This window comes from Hipposideros armiger, unplaced genomic scaffold, assembly GCF_001890085.2.
Source record: "Hipposideros armiger isolate ML-2016 unplaced genomic scaffold, ASM189008v1 scaffold_1022, whole genome shotgun sequence".
NCBI lineage: Eukaryota > Metazoa > Chordata > Mammalia > Chiroptera > Hipposideridae > Hipposideros > Hipposideros armiger.
The window spans coordinates 395,838-416,606 of NW_017732372.1; the positions used below are offsets into that span (position 1 = coordinate 395,838).

Sequence of the window (20,769 nt, forward strand, 5' to 3'; positions counted from 1 at the left end):
ACGGACCTTTATAACCAAATACCCAGCCTGTAGTGTGACAAGATATGCAAAATCACTAAAATCGCTAATCTTAGAAAGATCAGGTAACTAAAGCAAAGAGCAACTATGAACTTGCAGAGAAAGGGTAGGTCCAACGTAAGAATGATCAGTCAATCTAAGTACAGACTATCATGACACAGCTGACAAAAACAAAATCTAGCACTGTAACCAAACAAAATTCACACAAATAAATCTGATACATTTAATAGTATGCATGATTGCTAAATGACAGTAATTAAGTTAACTAATAAGCAGTGCATATAAGTAACTGTTGGTATTCTTTATGCACTGTTACACCAATTTTTTCCAGCTTTATTGTTTCAACAGCTGTAATCATCATTACTGTCAGCAGTTTTCTCCAGTATTCTTTGCAGTTTAATTTTTCATGCTGGCACATTAAGATGAAGTGCTTGTATCTTTCTCCTCAACGGACAGGGTCTCCTGCATCCATCACTTACTATCCCTGATGCCCCAGGCACCCGAAGTCCACTTCCCTCCTGATTGTACCACCGTCCACATTCCTCAGCGTCTCTCAGCAGCTTTCCATATGTGCTTTATTGCTCTGAAATCCTAATAACATGCCAGAGGTAATAGCCATGTCGTTTTTTTTCTGGAAGGGGGATAGGCCTTCAGGACAGGCTCTGTCACCATGGGAACACTAAAAGTGCAATCAGAAAGAGAGAGCGAAGGCAGACTACGCACCAGTTAGAGGGGGCGGGCGGGGTGGCATTAGGGAGAAGACCCCATGCACAGGAAGGGAAGGGAAACGGGCATGTCACTGAATGTGGCCAGGAAGAGGCACTGAGCGGGTGAACCAGGGTGACGTGGCTTCCAAGCTGCCCCCAGTAGAAAGAATCTCCCAAGGTGAGCCTGTGGTGGGACAAGGGAGGACGTGGGGTCCTTCTCCCATTGCACCCATCAAGGCTACTTTCACCTCATTTACTATACAGGTGTCCCCTTCAGGTTTCACTCCAGAAAGGGTTCCAGTGCTTAAAAGCCAGAAGATACAGCCTTCTTTACAGTAACTAAGAGCCATCGGCCAGGCTAGCCCATTTACTGCGCTTGCTGAGACTTATGGTCAGCTGAAGCGCAAGGACCCAGAGCCCCACAGGGAACCCCCACTCTTCACTCTGCGCCTGTGCTAACCCTGAGAACATGTGCGCTCTTTCTGCAATTCGAGATTACAAGGCCGGGAAATAAATGCATTGGCTGAAACCCATTTACCCAGCATGATAATCCATCAGGACATAAATATAAATAAGGTAATTTATTAAATCCTGACTTTCACTATTTGGAAGGTGGGACTGAGGTTAGAAAGGAAAAGGCAGGAGAAGTGGGGGCCTGAAGAGAGGAGGGGCCGCCCGGTAGCTGGAGGGTAAAGTGGAAGAATGAAGGTCACCTGTAAGCCACCCGTTAGTCCTGGCAGCCCGTCGATCTCAGCAACAAAGCCCGGGCCCCAAACTCCTTCTGTTATGTATGAGAATAATTTAGCTGCATCACTGGTTACGCAGGCCATTTCCTATAATCTCCTAATGCTGAATTTGAAAGACATGCAACAGTGCCTCCCTAAATGGACCTGGGGCCTGTTAGGTACGCATGGGGCCCAAACCACGGGCTCCTGGTACTGTAGGTTATAATGTACCACATGACATGATTTAGGATACTAGTTTTTCTATTAAAATACAATTCTTAAAGTAAATATTCAATACATATGAATTGTCTATATTTACATTGTTCTCACATTTCAAGTAAAATTTAAGGCATATACTCTCTAGGCAGAGAATTGTTTTCTCTATACATTCACAGTTTTAAATGACAACTTCATTACGTTTGGGGCCTATATCTAAAGCCTAATTCTGGAGGCTTGGGCTTTAGTCACTGTTTTATCCTCAGGGTTTCAGGTGTGCACAGCCCAAAGATCCGAGACCATGTCAGAGAAAGATCTGAATTTCCTCTAGAAATATCCCTTCGGGTGGATTCTCTCCAAAGTCAGAAAACCATTTTTACAATAAGATGGCACCTTCCTCTCCCCTCCCTCTGGGCTGCCACCTGAGCACAGCTCTGAGGCTGGCTGGTTACATGAGTCATCTTGCCACCAGTTCCCCACTACCCCTTTTGAAGCCAATGCTAGAAACTGCCCATTTCCAATGCTTTACTTAGGCTTCTCAACTTCTGAAATTTTATAACCTCCGCTTACACAAATGACTTCCTACTCAATTATCCCTGAAGTAACCAAATCCGAGTATTCTAAATAGAGAGAGGGTAGCTTTTAGTCACACAACCCCAATACCGGGTGCAATGCATAGACAGGATGAACGAACACACAAATGAACGAATGAACAGGAATGGCAACGCTGGCCATGTCCAATCCTGTCTCACCTCTCTCTCTGTTCTCTCTCTGCTTCCTTCAAACCTGCATTTCCACTCCTTGGCTCCATCAGGTGCCAAAATATGCCTTTAAGATATTTGTGCAAAATGGGTCCCACAGGTAGATGACCTAAAATGACAGCCCCCTGTACAGCCCCTGTTCTTGCCTTCTAATCTCGGCCACAGTACACAGTTCTTAACCTACACTTTCCTCCTGCTTGTTGTACTCTGAATGACTAACTGTGACCTCGGTTAAGTCTTTGCTTTCTGTTCCCAGTTTTGCCTAGTAATCCACCCAGTGAACCTTTGGTCCACCCCTGGAGGCTGTGATACCCTTCATCACATGCTTTCAAATTGTCCTTCTGGTCCCCGACGACTGATATAAGCTGACAACCTCCTTTCAAGTCAGGATCCACACCACCATTACTATATTTCCTCGAGTCTGAGACACATACATTCATGTTTTAGTGTTCTGACATAGGGGCATACCCTACAATGCGTGCATTTAATGTACTGCTTCTTTCTTGTTCCTAAAAAGCCCTTAAAAAATTAAAGATGTGTCTTGTCAAGGGCACACGGTATATCATATACTTCTCCAGCCTTTTGAAATGTGTTTTCTAGAATCATTCAATTGCCAAGAAATTTCCACATGCTTTACACCTCAATGTTTTGGTTTTTTTTGGGCCGGGCATTGAACTGCTGTTGCTCAGAGCTCACACTCTTGAGCAAGCTCTTAACCAACTGAGCCACTCGGCCGGCCCTACCTCAATGTTTTTTCTAGAATACCACCCCCTCCCCCTCTCCTCCTTTGAAGTAAACCAGTATTCCCCCTTTTAAACTGTGCTAAGTGCTCACTTTCTGTTCTGATGTCTACCAACTTGAAGCCAGATGTGAAGAAAAGTACTCTGCAGACTTAAACCTACACCTTGCAAAAAAACCACTTCCTTCCTTCCTTCATTAATTTGAGTTTGAATTTTATGACTTTGAAGTTGACAGCTTCCGGTAGCCATACCACCTTCCAGTACCCAGCCACATTCACGGACAGGTGCCCTCCCCTCGTGTACCCAGCTCTGTACCACGCCCTGAGCATCACCGTCACCTAGAACCGACTGGCAGTGTCAGCGTGGAAAGCCTGGCAGTTCTGGCTTAACGTTCTCTCTGCTATATCCCCATTTTTCCTGTCTATCTGGTCTCCTAATCAACCAGTTCACTAATTTGGGTGATGTGGCTAAGAATCGCCAGGCATGCCTGTTTAGAATGGAGGTTACTGGCCCGATTCTCAAAGCTCCTGTGTCCGTAGATGCCTAGGGATCACATCTGTAGCCACAGAGCTTGGTCTGAACACATCTCAGCTGCTTGAACTGTCCACCACTGAGTCCTGCCTCCCAGAGGAAGAAGCTAGAACCCACTCTCCCAACCCCTGTGGCAGATAGAGCAGTCACATGACCAGATACACCCACAGGAGACTGTGAAGTAGCAGTGAACAACATGAGGACATGGCACATTGCAAAACTATCTTTCAGTAAAAGTGGTAGCACTTTTAGGGGCTTTAGGGGCACCTGGAGGAACACTTCTGGTCTCCAGACCTGAGCATCACTGGTGGGAGCTGTGGCCTCTGCCAGAGGGCAGCAGGCGACTCTTCACAGAGTGGTGTGGCCCTTGTTGTGGCTGTTCAGTCTCAGAACCTACTTCTGTGGCCACCCAGGTTTTCTGAGGGTTGCTCAACATCTTTTCATGGGTTCTCTTTCCTCTTAAACTGAAGTGGGTTGTATTCTGTGGTTTGCAACCAAGAAAACCTGACTTCTGTTGTGGGCCCGGGGTTGGGCCCCGAGGCCTGCGTTTCTCACCAGCATCCCAGCTGATTCTGATGCAGAGCATCCCTGGACCACGCTCAGAGCTTCACCCAGTTGTGGCACCTCACAATGGACTGCATGTTTGTCCCTACTTTATCAGGAACGTAGAAGCAACGGGCATGAACCCCCTTAATTTTCTCTACCTCATCTCCAAGTTAATGTTCTCTTGCCTCAGGGGACGAGGTGTTCCTACTACTTTCCAAAGCCCATTCTTCAGCCTGAGCATGTTTCTGTTTCTTTCACTTTCTCTGGACCGAGCTCCCCGGACGCTCCCCTTACGCGCCTTCTTACCGTATTTGCCGGCGTATAAGACGACTCGGCGTATAAGACGACCCCCTAACATTTCCACTCAAAATACAGAGTTTGTTATATGGTCGGCTGTGTGCGATTTTGCGAGTGTGGTAAAATCGCATAACAGCAAAATCGCATAACAGCCGAGCATACACCCAGCAGCGCTGCTGATGCCTGAACGGTATGTGGAATGAAGTGGGCGGGCATCGGGAGGCCACTATGGCACGGGGCAAGCACTATGGGCAGTCTATCTGAAGTGTACCTGGCGTATAAGACGACCCCCCACTTGGAGGCATATTTTTCAGGGCCAAAAAATCGTCTTATACGCCGGCAAATACGGTACGTACCTCTCACGTCTCTCCATAGTTTCTTTCCGTAACGCCTAATACATGTGCTCGCTCAAGTCCATCTCTTCCTAAAGAGTTCTTCCCTTAGCCCCATTCTCCTTCCCTTTCCCACCAAGCTGACTTTTTATACCAACTAGTTTTTACATACTTCTGAGTCACTTCTCAGGGCAGTATATTTTGCTTCTTACCCTACTAAAATTGTCCTTGCTGTGGTTCCCATTAATTTTCAATATCCTTTCCCAGTTCCTCATTCTACCTGCTTTCCTTTGAGGTATGCGACCAGATGGAATACTTTCTCCTTGTCGGTCTCTGGGACGCCGTTCTCTGACTCTTCTATGTCCCCGATGGTTTTCCCTTCTTCTACTGACTACCCTCATCCCCATAAGTGCTGACGTTGCCCAGGGACCCACTCTTAGCCTTCTTCAAGTTTTAATTCATCTTATTTCCAGCACAGATCTATCTGATGAAATTCAGAGCCCAAATTAACTCTCTTGAACTTTAAACAAAGCAGGCCCAATACTGAACTCATTGACTTCCCCATTCTCCAAATGTGATGTTTATCCTGCGTTACTTGTTTCAGTTAATGGTCACCAAGTCAGAAGCCTGAAAATTAACCCTGATCCTTCTGTTGGTCACCACATCTGGCCAACAGCATCCCTATAGCTTCTCTTTAGTGTCTCTTCCTCTCTCCAATGTCACAGCCTTGGCACATGTCCCTGTCATTCCTCTTGGCCCCCTGCAATAAGCAACTCATTGGTCTTCCAGGTTCTGGCATTTCCCCATTCTCATTCATCTTCAACTTCTCATTAGAATAATCTTTCTGAAATAGCATCTTAGTCATATTATTCATCTGCCTAAAGCATACAAATGTGAAATTCCCTAAAGCAGTGTTTTTTGTTTCTGTTTTACCCATTTTTGCCCCTGAATCTTTGAAAATGCTATACCTTCATCTTAGAGAGATTAACACAAGGCCATAAATCAATCTGTTGCATACACACTCAGGGGCTCTGCTCTCTCTGAAGCCCATCTCATAGATGCCTAGGGATTCATGGAACCCACAAAGCCCTCTAGTGCTTTTCACAAGGCCCTTCACCTCCCTGTCCAGCCTCATTTCCCACACACCCCACTCACACCCACCCCAGTCACAGTGGGCCACTCTCCATGTCTGGAAGACATGCTCTGACACTGTTCTCCTTACTTAACTATTGAACTATCTTGCAAGACCCACTTCCAATGCCCCATGTTCCCCCTCTCTCAGATGTCTCCCTTTTCCTTCCAGAATGAACTGCTGTCTCCCTTGTACCCCATAATAACCATTTCATAGCAGTTAGCACACTGCCTCTCTCTGAGTGTGCTACCTGCTCTAACTGGTGACATGAGATCATATTTAGCTTTGTTTCTCCTCTGCCTGCCCCTACGAACAACTCAGAATTGCTTGTTTACTCTAAAATGACTCCCATTCCTCTTTTATACAATAAATATATTCATGATGGTTTGTTATAGTAAGCATTATTTCAGCTCTCCTCAAGTTTATTTGCTTATCTTTTCCCTCTTTGCCAATTTTCATTTGAATTATATAAACTCATCTCAAAAAGTCTGTGCAGCTTTTGTGATATTCAAAAGGCTAGCAACTATAGAAACTGCCAGGGTTAATACATAAAGGGAACTATTCCACAAAAAGGAAGGACAGAATATATAAAAGCTGCTGCAAATGTATTCTATTTGAATAAGAATTAAAAGGTAGGAAAACTACAGGTAAGTCTAAGTTCATTTTAATGCAAAGTGCACAACTGACATTTTCTATCTCTATCTCACCCAGAAAAATCAAAACATCCATGCTAAGCATTTATTGCTTTTTGGCTCTAAATACAGTAAAATTTCTATTTTATTTTGTTAGCACAGAGAAGCTCATATAAATTTAATAAAGCTGAAAGTGTATTTGCCCTCTGGAGAATCTGTAAATTCTAACAGTAACAAAAAGCAGTCACTCATATTGTAGAAAGAGTCACATTTAAATTGGTTGTATGGTGTAATTGGTTGACCATAAAATATTGCTGAGATCCATGAAATCAATTTTATCTGAATCCCAATTGGAAAGTTCAAGTTTTATCTTTATGGTACTCCAGTGCCAATAGTCTCACTGCTACACTAGAGAAAATTCAAAAAGAAGTTACTGTTAGATGATTAAACACACCATTTTAAGTCATAACTTCACTTTTGGTGATTACAGGAAAATTAAGTATCATTCATACTTGAGTGGTTTTCATATAAGTAGATCTTATTCTTACACAGACTTCCTTTAACTGTTATTTGAGGAGAAAACGTCTTCAATTATTTTATGTGATATGATAATAATGTTTTACACTTAGGAATTTTATTATGCTACTTTCCATCACTGATGGGAAATAATTCAGTTAATTAAAAAAAATTAAGGATGCATAGCTAACTATAAAACTCTTTAGCTCAACATATTTCTCCTAGGTTTCTCATTCCCTTGATCATTGTAAAGACTGGCTCTACCATTCAAAGAAGTAAGGAGAGGGAATGGAAATATGAATTAACTTCCATCCAGCTTCAAGCACTGTGCTTCTATTTATCCTTGCAACACTCTGAAGTTGATATTATAATCCCAGATGTTACACATAGGTAAACTGAGGCTCCACTTTCCGAAGGTCACATGTCTAGCGAATGGGCTGTCCTGGCTGGCTCATGCAAGGCCCTCTTGACAGAGGCCTTCTTATGTTGACTATGCCCATGGCCCCTTTCTAAGGAGCTATTTGTATGCAACCAGGTTTTCTACCAAATAACCCCATCACGCTGGCCACAGGTAACTGGACAAGGGATTGGTGCTGGACCCAAAGCTGGCAGCCCCTGAGGAGGTCTTTTGTGAAAAGGTGGCTGGCCAAACAAATGTGACCCTCTCTCGTAAAAGAATGCAAGACACTGAGAGAAGCAGAGAAAAGGAGCAGTAACACTAACACGCTCAGTGAAAAGGCAGTGAGTTGCAGCCATGACACACTCTCTCAAGCGCCGTGACAGAACATTTACAAGTTATGGGACTGGAGGAGAGGAGGGCTAGTACTGGAAGGCCTGGCAGGCCGGTGCTTCTAAACAGAATTTAATTAGTACTCATAAAGCACTAATTAAGAAAATGGCAAGTACACCAAGAACGGAAAGAGATCCTAAAACTATAAATCCCTGAATATGCAAATTATGGAAATAAATTACTGTAATCAATATTTCAACAGAACACAACTCAGTGGTTTCAGTTCTGCACAAAAATGTCCATTTTTAGAAAATAAAGGCACAATAACAAAGTATTAACAAACAGATTAGCCACCAAAATCACAGTTTCATTCTCTATTATGGGACAACAGCAAGGAGGTGGCAAGATTAGAATCAACTGAAAAAAAAAATTTTTTTTAATTGCAATACGTCCCATGTCAGGTCAATAAAATCAGAAACTTAGGGGTTGGGCCCAAGAATTATAAAAGTTCCCCAGGCTATTGTGTAGCCAGAAATAAGATCCACTGCTCCAGGGCAAGGGGTCTCAAAGTGTGGCCTAAGGATGGCTAGTATCAGTGTCACCAGGGAGCATGTGAGAAATGAAAACTCTCAGACCTCTCCAGATCTAATGAATCTGAAACTCTGAGGGTGGAGCTCAGCAATCTTTGTTTTATAAGAATATCCAAATATTTCTGATGCATCTTAAAGTTTGAGAATGATAGCCTTACATGATATTGAAAGGCAAATCTTTCTTTTTATTAGAGTGATAGTATACCTATCAATAATAAACTGAAAAAAATCCTACAAATACAGCAGGCAAAGGCTAATTTCCTCAATAAAGAAAACTCAGGTAGAGACATAAATAACATACTTAGATACTAAAGACATTAGAACACAGGATAAACAAGTAATTAAACAAGATGTTTACTTAGATTTTTCTTTATATAAAAATCAAGATACAAACTTATATGTATAAAATATACTTAAAATGGGGGGACATACAAAGAAAACTAAAGTCAAAATAATAAGTCATGTGGCTTCTGAGTGATTACAGTATTTTTTAATAGTGATAATGTGTTCTCTTCACAATTTTGAAAAATTATATATTTAAAATATAATATTTTGATCCCTACCACATACTACATACAAAAGTTAAAAACAAAATTGTAGAATTATTAGAAGGAAATAAAGGAGAATATTTGTATGACGTTGGGGTAAGGAAAACTTTCTTATGACAAAAAAAAAAAAAGCAAAAACCTGAAATAAAGTGATAGATACACTTGAAAACATCATGATTTTAAACTGCTATAAAGGATTCCATAAACAAAATAAAATGACAAGCCAGGGACTGTGAAAAGCTATTACAACACATATAGTAGACAAGTCACTGCCAGAACATATAAGAAAGCCTACTAATCAATGCAAAAATATAATTAACCAATAAGGAACTAATAAAGCATGTGACTGAGAGAGACATGGGGGAAAAAATTCAAAACCACTCATAGACACATGAAAAGTTACTTAAACTCACAAGTAATGAGGAAAATGAAAGTTGAAACAATAAGATACCATTATTTTTTGTCTATCAGGTTAGCAAAAATTAAAAAGTCCATCAATATCAAAGTGGTACTTTATGCTTTGGTATTAGGGATATAAACTGGTACAGCTACTCTGGCACACAACCAAGCCAGCCTGCCCAGCAATTCCACTTCTGGGTATGAACTCTCATGCACATATGCACATGTGCACAGAGAAACATGTTGTTCCTTACAGCACTGCTTTGTGACAGCAAAAAAGTGGAAACAACCTAAGTTTTCATCAGCAGGAAAAAAGGTAAATGAAATGTGGTATATTTATTCAAAGTACTATACAACAGTTAAGGGAAATAATAGACCTATATGTATCAACCTGGACAGCTCTCAAAAACTGTTAAATAAAAGAGCAATTTATAGAATTAAATATAATTTAAGACCATTTATATAAATTCTTAAAACCTCTGAACAATTTTAATCGTCTATCTAGCCATTTGTGTAAAAAGTAATTTAAAAATAACCTGTAAGAGTACACATCAAACTCACAATAGAGGTTATTTCTGGGTAAGGGATAAGTTTTTTCTTCAGCTTCTCAATCCCCCTCCCTCTCCAAAAACACCCTTTGCCAATCAATCAATCAATCAATCAATCAATCAATCAATCTAATAACATGCTACATAATATGAACATTAGCACCCACCGTAATCATCTGAACCTGGTGCTCAAATCATGTAATTTTTATTATTTTATTATAATTCAAGCAAACAGTTACATCAAAAGCAGATGACACTTACTCATGTAAGGTAGTTTTTCTGGGCAGGGGAGGTATGGTGAATATGTGAAGTTTTCCGGAAGATATGTTGTTGTTTGAAGAAGACAATCACTTGAATTACTGCCTTCAGGATAATCTTGGAGAGAGAGAAAATAGTTAAAACCAAAAAAAAAAATTGCCTTTTGCTTTGCTCCTACTATGAAATACGTCACCATCACTGGGAGATCTGCAAAACGAAATCTACAGAAGTACTTAAAAGCAATGACCTACAAAGACCTAACGAAAGCAAAATGCAGCTGCCATGGCTCCTCTCCCATTTATCACTGACTGCGGCCAGAAAGGACCGCTCAGCAAGATTTCCCAAGGGAACCCTGGGAGAAGTCTAGGAGCAGCCTGGCTGCTCGGTGAGTGCACAGGGAGGGCGCATGTGCAGCCACAGGACAGCACCTGCTCCCATCCCTCCACTGGCTGAGCCAGGCTGAAAGGGGGGGGGGGGGGACAGTATCCCAGGGGCTCTGGGATCCTTTCCGCTACCAAACAGCCCAGGGTGCTCACACAGACACAGCACTGCTTCTAGCATCCACAGAGCACAGACGCAGGAATAATATCTTCACAGCATCCCATACTCAGGAAAATGAGATTTACTCACTCAACTTACTTCTGTAACAGCCTATTTTAAATCTTTAAATTAGTCATTTCCAACCCATGGGCTGCAGTCCCTGGGGAAGCACTGGAGCTATTATTACAATAGGTCTATTATCTTAAGAATCAGCCGGTTATAAAGCATAAAGGGGATTGGTTTTAGAGTCCTCAAGTCAAATGCTGAGTTCAAATCCTTGCTCCAACACACATTAGCTTTGTGGTACAAGGGCAAGACAACACGGCTTCTCAACTGTGCCCACTTCATGTTGTCATTTTCAGATTTCAATAAGATAAATGTATAAAGTGCCTAGAACAATCCCTGGCCCATATATACGTTCAATAACTGTAGCTATGAGTAATTGGTTTAGAGGTGAGCACCTGACACAACCTAGGACAATCAGAGCCTCAAGAGTTTTGAACATGGAGCCAAAGAGGTCACATTTCAGTCCCTTTCTGGAACAGGCTTCTGAGATGCCAATCTGGGAACCATGACCTGCCAGTTTCCTTCTATATAAGAGGAAGCCAGTCTAGGAGAATGAGACCAACATGCAGTGAGTAGGAGAGGAGGGGTGCAAACAGCTGACTAAACTACTGTCTGTCTCCTGGATCACAAACCATAGACCCTCAGAAAATAAAGCTCCAGCAGACACTTTAGGAAAATGTGAAGATATTCTTTCAATCTTCAGCAATCTGCTCTGAGAAGATAAGTCCTATGTGAACTGGCCTGCATGCAAAGAGACAGGAAACAGGAGAACAGACATATGACTTAAAAGAGAGGCCTGCCAGTGACCAGCAAGCAGAAAAGGCTCATGGTCAAAATCATATGCCTTACTAAAGAACTATAAAAGCTAAACCCTTTCACTGTGGAAAAATGGTGGAATCCTAAAAATTGAATATGAAGTATGTGATAAGAGTCAAAGAAAACTAAATCCCTCCCAGGTACGCCTTTGCCTAACATAAATATTCATTCACCATCAGAGTTGAGGGGGACAGGATGTAGCCTAGGAGTGAGAACAGAGTTTCATAGCAGAGACTGGCCCCACTTCCAGGCCCACCTGCTGTAAGGGGCCCTGCAGAGGCTGCTATGCAGAGGTTTAGGGGGGATCTGGTACCAAGGAAGAGACAGACTTTCAAAGGACTGCACGAAAATCCCTTTAGGAATTTGGCAGGGCATCAGTAAGGTGCTAAGGTAACTGTATTGCCAAAACCCCATGACAAATAGGGACTGATGATGGTACAACCACTAAGCCCTATTCTACCAGGAAGTGGGAAAACCCCAGTGAGAGAATCCTCCCCAAGCCTTTCTCTGGAGGAGTCCTGGAAAGCATCTGACAAGGAAAATCCTCCAGCCCAAACGGGATGGGGAGCCAGCGGACATTGTTTTGTATGCCCATGGACAGACTAAAACCACAGAAATCCCTCTAGTAACGCATAATCTAAATCTTACCCATATACAGAGGGTGCCAAAAATATATATACACAACTTTAAGAAAGGAAAAAATTGTATTAAAATTGTAATACTCAAAAATATATATATATATATACCGATAACAAAAGATGAATACAAGTCACGTTTGACTTCTGCAATTACACATTGCTACCGTAATTCAATTCAACTTCGAAAGTAATACATAGATAACGTCTCTTAAAATGTGTATACATTTTTTTGGCACCCCAGGTATATCTGAAAGATTTAAGATACTAAACATAAAATAAGTGTAAGGAAGTCTAAAAAAGTTCTCATTGTTTCCTTAAGATGCTTTTTAAAAATATACCTACTGTAGATATATATCAAATTTAAAGTTATATTCCAAAAAAAATTTTCTCCTTCCCTGGGGATTCTTGCTATGCTAGCTAAGCATCTACTGCACTCTAGGCATTTGCAGGAGCTGAAAACAGAAGATAAATAAGGTTGTCTCTGAGAGCCCGCTGCCTTTATGTGTTCCAAAGACTCATTTTCTTACAATCCTGAGGCAGGTAAATGTTAACATTCTCATGCAATCCTCAGTGTCATGTACTTTGTCAAATACTTTAGAGTATTTTCTTACTCTGCATCATTTATTAACTCTTATCATTAATGCTGGGCTCCTTCTCTTAGCCACACACTATGATTCTATTAATATAAATCCATATCCAACTCATAGAAATTCTAAGTTCTCTAGACATTTCTGCAAAACCAACTAGTAACAAGAGCTCCCCTTGGGGAGTCTGGTGGCAACAGGGGGGCCAGAGGATTGTTTCACTTTTATTTTAGTGTGAGAATGACGGAAACTTTCACAAAAGAACCCATGCATCACTTTTATGTTTTTAAAGAACAACATTTTTTTAAAGAGCCTTAAAGACCTACAATATCAGTATATTCACATCTCTTCAACACACTGTTTTGGAGCTAAGCATGTTATTCTGGGCCACATCCTTATAAATAAGGGTCTCAACTCATTGCCATACTTACAGAAACATGTCTGTGCTCCATGAGTACTCCGTCCAGTGGCATTTATGTCACCCCAATGTGTTATGTACATAAGTCTGTCCACCCCGCCACTAGCCTGAACACCTTTTTTGAAATCCAACTGCCTCTGATTTCTAGTATCTGATAAAGTGCCTCCAACATAGTAGAAACTTACTGCAAATGAACACTTCACAACTGATAATATAGCCAACAATGGTTTAAGGTTTTAGGGACTATATCGTAATCAACCACAAAATCATTGTTCTTACAAAGTGGTTACGTCTATCGAATACAACCACTGCTTTCAAAACCAGAAGCAGTTTTAAGGGCATGCATGGTAGATGAATTTGAGACTGATCCACAACTTCTCTAAAATGTAGACATTATTTCACCTAATGAATGGGTGAAAATACAAGTCCTGGGCCCCCTGCCTTCGTCTTCCCTTCCAGAGCCACACTCAAAGGAAAGAAACCGAAATAAAACTGCCAGACAGGTCCCCTCCCAGTCTCACATCAGACCTAATCACCTAAGGTAAAAGGAGAATAGGACAAAAGGAGGCCTCACAAGGGTTTTGTGTGGGGCATTCGGAAAAGTCCTTAAAAGGGTCACTCTTTGGTCTTTTTTCCTCTTCCTTCCTTCCTTTTTACTGACCCAAGCACCAGTAGGAAGACTGAAGCCCTGGCAACCATCTTAGATTGTGACTCCATCTGACAGAGCAGACGGTGAGAAGTATGTGGAGGCTTTGTCCGCAAGAACTACAGATAACCAACTTCTAAACTTCTTGTGTATAAGAACATAATCCTCATGTGTTTAAAGCATCACAGTTGGGTCTCTCTTACAACCAAACCCAATTCCTAACTGATACAAATGACTGACTATCTCCTGAGAGCAGTTTACTACCAATAAAGGGACCATATGAAAAGTTTTCAAAGGTTCATAAAAGTAAGCAAACTTCAATCAAAGTATGTATTGCCTATTGGGTCTTCGTTGAAACTATGACTTGGTGAGGGGAGGAGAGGATTTCATTTTTTTTTTCCCCCCTTCAGTTGCAGGAGGCTGGAGGAAAAGATCATCTTGCCCATGCAATTGATTTTCCTAATTATGCTTAACATTCACACATACGAGGTATGCTCAAACAATATAGTGAATGTTTAAATTAAAAAATTTATTACAGTAAAAGATGTATTGCCATTAATCCTCCTCAAAATACACCTCCTTATATGGAACACATTTAGTCCATCGTTCTTGCCACTTTCTGAAGCAGTTCTGGAAGTCCTCTTTCATGAGTGTCTTTAGTTGTGCTGTTGTGGCTGCCTCCATGTCCTGAATCAGTTCAAAACGTTTCCCTTTCATGGTGATTTTGACTTTGGAGAAGATCCAGAAGTCTCACAGTGCCAGATCCAGTGAATAAGGTGGATAAGGACACACCATGATGTTTTTATTTGACAGAAATTGCCATATATCAGAAGTGGTGTGTGACATGGAGTGTTGTCATGATGGAGATGATTTGTGGCACACTTTAAAACACACCTTCTCTCAACCGTAGCTCACACACGACTGACTGCACCAAACAAGTTGAAACTTGTCACACACTGTTACTAAGGTTCATCACACTGCATCCTGTATTGAAGATCCTCTGCATTGGATGGCACGTGGCAGCAGCATTCACCGTATTTTATGATCACAACAGAAAGGCTCCATGTCACACATCACTTCTGGTATACGGCAATTTCTGTCAAATAAAAACATTACGGTGTGTCCTCATCCACCTTATTCACTGGATCTGGTACCATGCAACTTCTGGCTCTTCCCCAAAGTCAAAATGACCATGAAAGAGAAACATTTTGAACTGATTCAGGACATGGAGGCAGCCACAACAGCACAACTAAAGACACTCATGAAAGAGGACTTCCAGAACTGCTTCAGAAAGTGGCAAGAATGATGGGATAAGTATGTTCAAAGTGAGGGTATTTTGAGGGGGATTAAACACAATGTGTTTTTTACTGTAATAATTTTTGTTGTTGTTGTTTTTTTCAGCTGATCCATCCTGCCACCTGTTGACAGCTCAGCGGCAGCTCAGCTCAGGCTGGGAATCAAACCAATGACACTGTTGCTGTAATAATTTTTTTAAATTTAAATATTCACCACAATTTTTGATCATACCTCATATAACTTATTCATACTCCAGGAAAAGAGCTTAATTATGCACAGATTTTTTTTAGTACTTACTTATACAAACAGAATAACCTAAAGATGCTTAATATCTCTGTTCAGTTGAATGAACTTTTAATGAACACTTTCACAATCAACTTATTCCACCAGGACAAGTCCTAAAGAAGCTTTTAAATGTTTAAATTTCTCCAAAAATTGACCTACTACTCAGAAAACCAATTAATGCAGAAGACAACTTAATGAGACTTTTACTGTGCTAATAGAGTAGCTACTACCATGAGACAGTCTTTCTAAAAGAAACTGCTTTAAAGTTAAAAGGAAGAAAACAAATAAGAGTGTTTTGATTTCTGACATCATAACACCAATTAGGCAAATGACTAGAATGGATTTTGCAGAGGCATGTGTGAAATTAAATTAAGAATCTATGTTACAGTCTTGAATTTTTTACAAGGGTCTAAAACTATTATTCACTTTAACATGCATTTTAAGAAAAAATCTCTATGGTTGGGAGATAGGGACTTCTATTAGTGGAGGGAGAGAGAGAAAGAGAGAGAGAGAGAGTGTGAGTGTGAGTGAGTGTGTGTGTGTGTGTGTGTGTGTGTGTGTGTGTGTAGTTTACAGTGGCATAATGAAGAAATGTTGATACAAATTAAATCTTTAATTTTAAGTTTAAAATGAGAACGTAGAAGGTTCAACAACTGACATCAGCCACTGAATGCTTTAAAGTAATGCCTCATAATACTCAGAGACAATGTGGAAACACTGCCATAGAGGAGAATATGCATTCTTCCATAATAGTTAAAACTATTTACATCAATTCTACCATCATTAAGCCATTAGTTTGGCCTATTACTTAAATTTTAACTTTATGTGGGTCTAATGGACATTCTTCTTCCAGATAATATTTTAAAAAGACAAGAGCAGCTACTGATTTCCATTTTTGTATCATTTCTCCACTAGCCCCTAAAAAATCCATAAAATTAAGAACCTTCTATAATTAAAAGTAATAAGCATTTTCTAGACATAATTGGAAAAATACTTTAGGAACTAGAATGAGCACAAAGAAATGGGGCAGAACGGCAAATATGAATAAATTATTCTTTTTGTAGTTAATTTCTCCTAAGTGCAATAGGTGAATTGACAACATGCAAGCTGCTTTTCTATTTTGTTTATGTTTGCAAGAATTAACTTAAGTATCTTTGTACAAAACCCTCATCACCTTTGTGACCATGTCTTTACATACCCAAGAAGAGAATACATGACGGTCCTGGCTCCAGCAGTAAAAGCATTTCTCAGAACACTAGCATGAGACACCTCATTGTTAACAGGGAGTTAGCTGGAGGCAATGCCAGGGCTTGAGAAATTTGATTTGCTTCTTCCCAGCTACAAGGGTAAGAAGCAGAAGCAAAGCAAGATTAAACAGGAAGCAATCTTACCTGTACCGTTGAGTGTAGCGTTTTTGTTTGTGTAAAGCCTGATCATATGTCCTATTGTTTTCACATTTTCTCTCAACATTATTCCTCGAGCTTGTACCATAAAGAGGTATGTGTTGGCTATAAAGAAAGAGAGAGAGAATGTCATGACTCAGTAAGCTTTTTTTAAAATTCAATAAAATACTCAGAATTGGGGAACTGTCCAATAAACCCAGATTGACTCAATTAGCATGCTCAAAGAGAATACAGAAATATAAAATCATAATTTTCTATTATCAAAAACTTACAAAAACAAACTTTAAAAAAATAAAAATGAAAAAATTAAAGTAGTAATATCCACCAAATAAAGAGACTAAACAAACTGAAATATCATAATGAATTCCTTTACCCTTAAATGATTTCCTACTATAAAATATACTTAGAAACTTCAAAGAGGCATTTTAGTATAAGTATATAATCATATAGTTATAAAATTCACTTTGTCTAATTCTATATCAATTCTCCCAAACCAAAAACTCCACAAAGATTAGAATTCCTTATCTAATCATAAATATATCATAAATCACCATAATATCCATGATAGTATGGCTATTCTTGTAGATTGTCAGTGTGCTGGATGGGTGTGGGGTAGAATTACCTAGAATCAGTCTCTGTTTTGCTAATTTCTCTGTAAGAGTTAATTACTTGAACTTTTACACTCCCTTTAAATCATAAATCTACCTACCAGGATTGTAAAAGCAGACGAAATCAAAATCAATGTGTATTTTCAAAGTTGGTCAATTTCATTCTTTGTGCTAAGTGCTTCAAAAATAAGCCCCTAATTTGTTCCTTTGGGAGAAACTGATAAACTGACAAAGATAACAAAAATCCCTGCCTTTTGAGATGCCACATCTCCTCAGAGAGGCACAGAACTAAAGTCAAAAGATCCTCCCTCTCTTGGTCCTGATTCTGCTAGAGCGGTGCCTAACTCTGGAAAAGGGAATATTACACTTGATGTTCTCTACAGCCCCTTGGACTCTAAATTCTCCAAGCATAAGCTGCCCAAATCATAAACTCCATTCAGAAGAGAAAGAGGCTCATTATCATGGCAACACCAACACAGGAAAGCCTCAGTTAATGACTCAGTTAAGATAAGATGTCTCTGAATAGTCATGACATTCTCAAAAATGAATGCCGAATGAAAAAATTGAAAATGACAACGAATTTTCTGGGCCATGTTCTACTTCCTCATAATAGTACAGAGTGATGAGCAAAATGTATTGTTTACTACCTCCTTTCCCATTTTTTAAGTGAGTGTGAACTTGCTCCAAGCACAAAATGAGCACAGAGTAAATAAACCTAGTAGAGAGGCAGAGTAAAATAACACTTCTCCTTTCACCTTCAATTCATAATGGAGTCACAGAAATCCAGGTTTCACATAAACTTTACTTCAATCATTTTTAAGAGCATGTCTACATCCTCTCCAGAAAGCAGTCCTATAATTAGATTTAACTTGTTTAGGCTTGAATTTATTATACAGGGTTACCAGCACCACACATTCTTATTACATCTCTGCTCTTGAGTGGACTTTAAAAGAAAGAAGAGACAAAGTGAAAAACAAAAAGTACCGCCAACCAAAAATGTGGGAAAATGTTCCATAAAAGCCAAAATAACATTAGCAATTCAAGCTAAACCAAGATCTCAAGTTCGACTGAAATGATGCAGGAAAAAGACATCAGATAGATTATTAACACCAATTGGTTTACAACACCTTGGATCATTTAATCCTAAAGGTATACATGAAACTTGTTATCAATGATGTACTTATCTTTTTTATGTTTGTTATGCATCAAACTGTAAAAAGAAGACTGATCTTGAAGTGGCAATACTGATCAAAGGGTTAAGCCAAGGCCAATATTGTTTCCCAGACTTCAAGAAACACTACTGGCCTAGGCAAGAGTATGTTTGGTAAGAATATATATGCATTGGGGGTGACCGGTTAGCTCAGTTAGAGCATGGAGCTGATAATGCCAAGGTTGCCAGTTCAATCCCCACATGGGCCACTGTGAGCTGTGCCCTCCCTAAAGGAGTCAACTATGCCATTGTAGCATGAAAGCAATGTGTAACCAATGACCATGGCTGTCCCCCAATAAAAATTAAAAAAATATATATATATATATATATATATGCATTATTGTGCATCCTGGAAACAGAATTTTTTAAAACTATATCATTTTTGCTTTTAATTAACATACCTACTTAGAAAGAAAAATTTCTGACACCTCGAAACCAAGTCAAACTCATGTAGCAAAAAAAAAGATCTGGATAAAAAAGAATCATCAAATTCAATTTTTCTAAAACTTTCAAACTATCAGGTTACAAAACTCTTAAGAAAAAAACAAGTTGATCACAGATGGCACCTGTGACAAAGGTGAACCATTTACCAAAAGAATCCATTTACTATTCATTAGATCAATGGAGAAAAATGAAGGGACATGAGATACCAATTTCTCCAAATGGAAAATCTATTAGTTTATTTTAAATCATGGACAGCTAATTGAGTTACATTCCTTGGGTTAATGGTCCTCAAGGGTTTAATCCCTAAAGATCAAAACCCATTAGGGAATGCGGCTGTGTTTAAACAGAGTCAGGCTAACAGGAAGGAAGAGGCATCCTGTGCTGCTAGACATATTAAAGCAGCGAGAACGGTTTCGATTGTCTGATTGCCAAATGTCATAAAACTAAGTTAACCAACATTGAAATAACTAATATCATTAATATAAAATGTAATGTCTTATTGGCAAGCCGATAAATTAAAGGAAGTCCTTGTTTAAAATTTCTCTTCCAACTTACAAGAAACTATATCTTGGAAAACAAATTGGGAAATTTTTCCCAGCCTTGCCCTTTGGTCCACACAACTCAGAAATACACTGAAAACTACCACTGTTTAATTAAAATCATACTGTGTGCCCTCTGATTTAGTTCATTTGTTACTTGCTTCTGAGTTGTGAGACATAAATTTAATTTATTTACCAGTTCTGCTTCCAGGGGAAGGAAATCTACCACAATTTAAACACACACACACACACACACACACACACACACACACACCTTCAAAAATCAACAGTTTACAACAGCTTCTAGGCATCCTATCCTAGGTTTATGAGGAAAGATTTACGAACTTGTCTCATTCTCAACGTAAGAAAACTAAGGAACGCATTTGCTGATACTGTGTCTCCCCACCCCTTTCCACATCCAATTTGTTCAGCGAAAGCGCAGTAAATATTCAAGACAAGGAGAATATGTGGGTCTACAGCGATTTGGGAAGGATTCCTGAGCTCCCAAGGACTCAAACACAACATCCCCCGGATGCCATTACCATGTGCCAACCACTATGACATATGCCACAGGTGCCTTAAAGAAAGGTATGTCAAGTGAAGAGCTGGTCTTGAGGGAGAGCGTGTTGGTTAGGCATTCTGGCATGCAGTTATAAAAGGAAGACTGGAGATAAGAAAGAGGGGCTCGAAATCCAACTTGGGGACACATTCATATCAGTGTAATAGTGGGAACCTACGGTGGTGAATTACCACAGGAAAATTTATCTAGAAAGGAGGTAAGAAGGTGAAGTTCAGATGTGGAGACAGACCGCAAATAGGAGACGCAAAGATAAAAGACCCCAAGATAAATCAGCCTGAGCTTGAATGCGCTGAAGGAAGGGGGAATAATCAACCATGTCAAATGCCACGGAGGCCAAGAAGAAACACTAAAAAGCAATAGCTTAAAAAAAAAAAAGGGCCGGCCGAGTGGCGCGTTGGTTAAGAGCTGGCTTGGGATGCCAGAGGACCCCGGTTCGGATCCCACATATGAGGGCCAGTGACACTGCCCTC

At 40.1% G+C, this 20,769-nt stretch overlaps 1 protein-coding gene across 2 annotated transcripts in view; it reads right to left on the reverse strand.

Moving 5' to 3' along the window:
* B4GALT6 (beta-1,4-galactosyltransferase 6) overlaps nt 1-20,769 on the reverse strand; it is a 62,819-nt gene that overhangs the window by 21,861 nt on the left and 20,189 nt on the right. For both annotated transcript variants that reach the window (XM_019631620.1, XM_019631621.1), the window contains exons 2-3: nt 16,907-17,023; nt 10,230-10,343 (exon numbers count right to left, since the gene is read on the reverse strand). In XM_019631620.1, the coding sequence (XP_019487165.1) occupies nt 10,230-10,343; nt 16,907-17,023 (231 nt within the window). The remainder of the gene's footprint in view (nt 1-10,229; nt 10,344-16,906; nt 17,024-20,769) is intronic.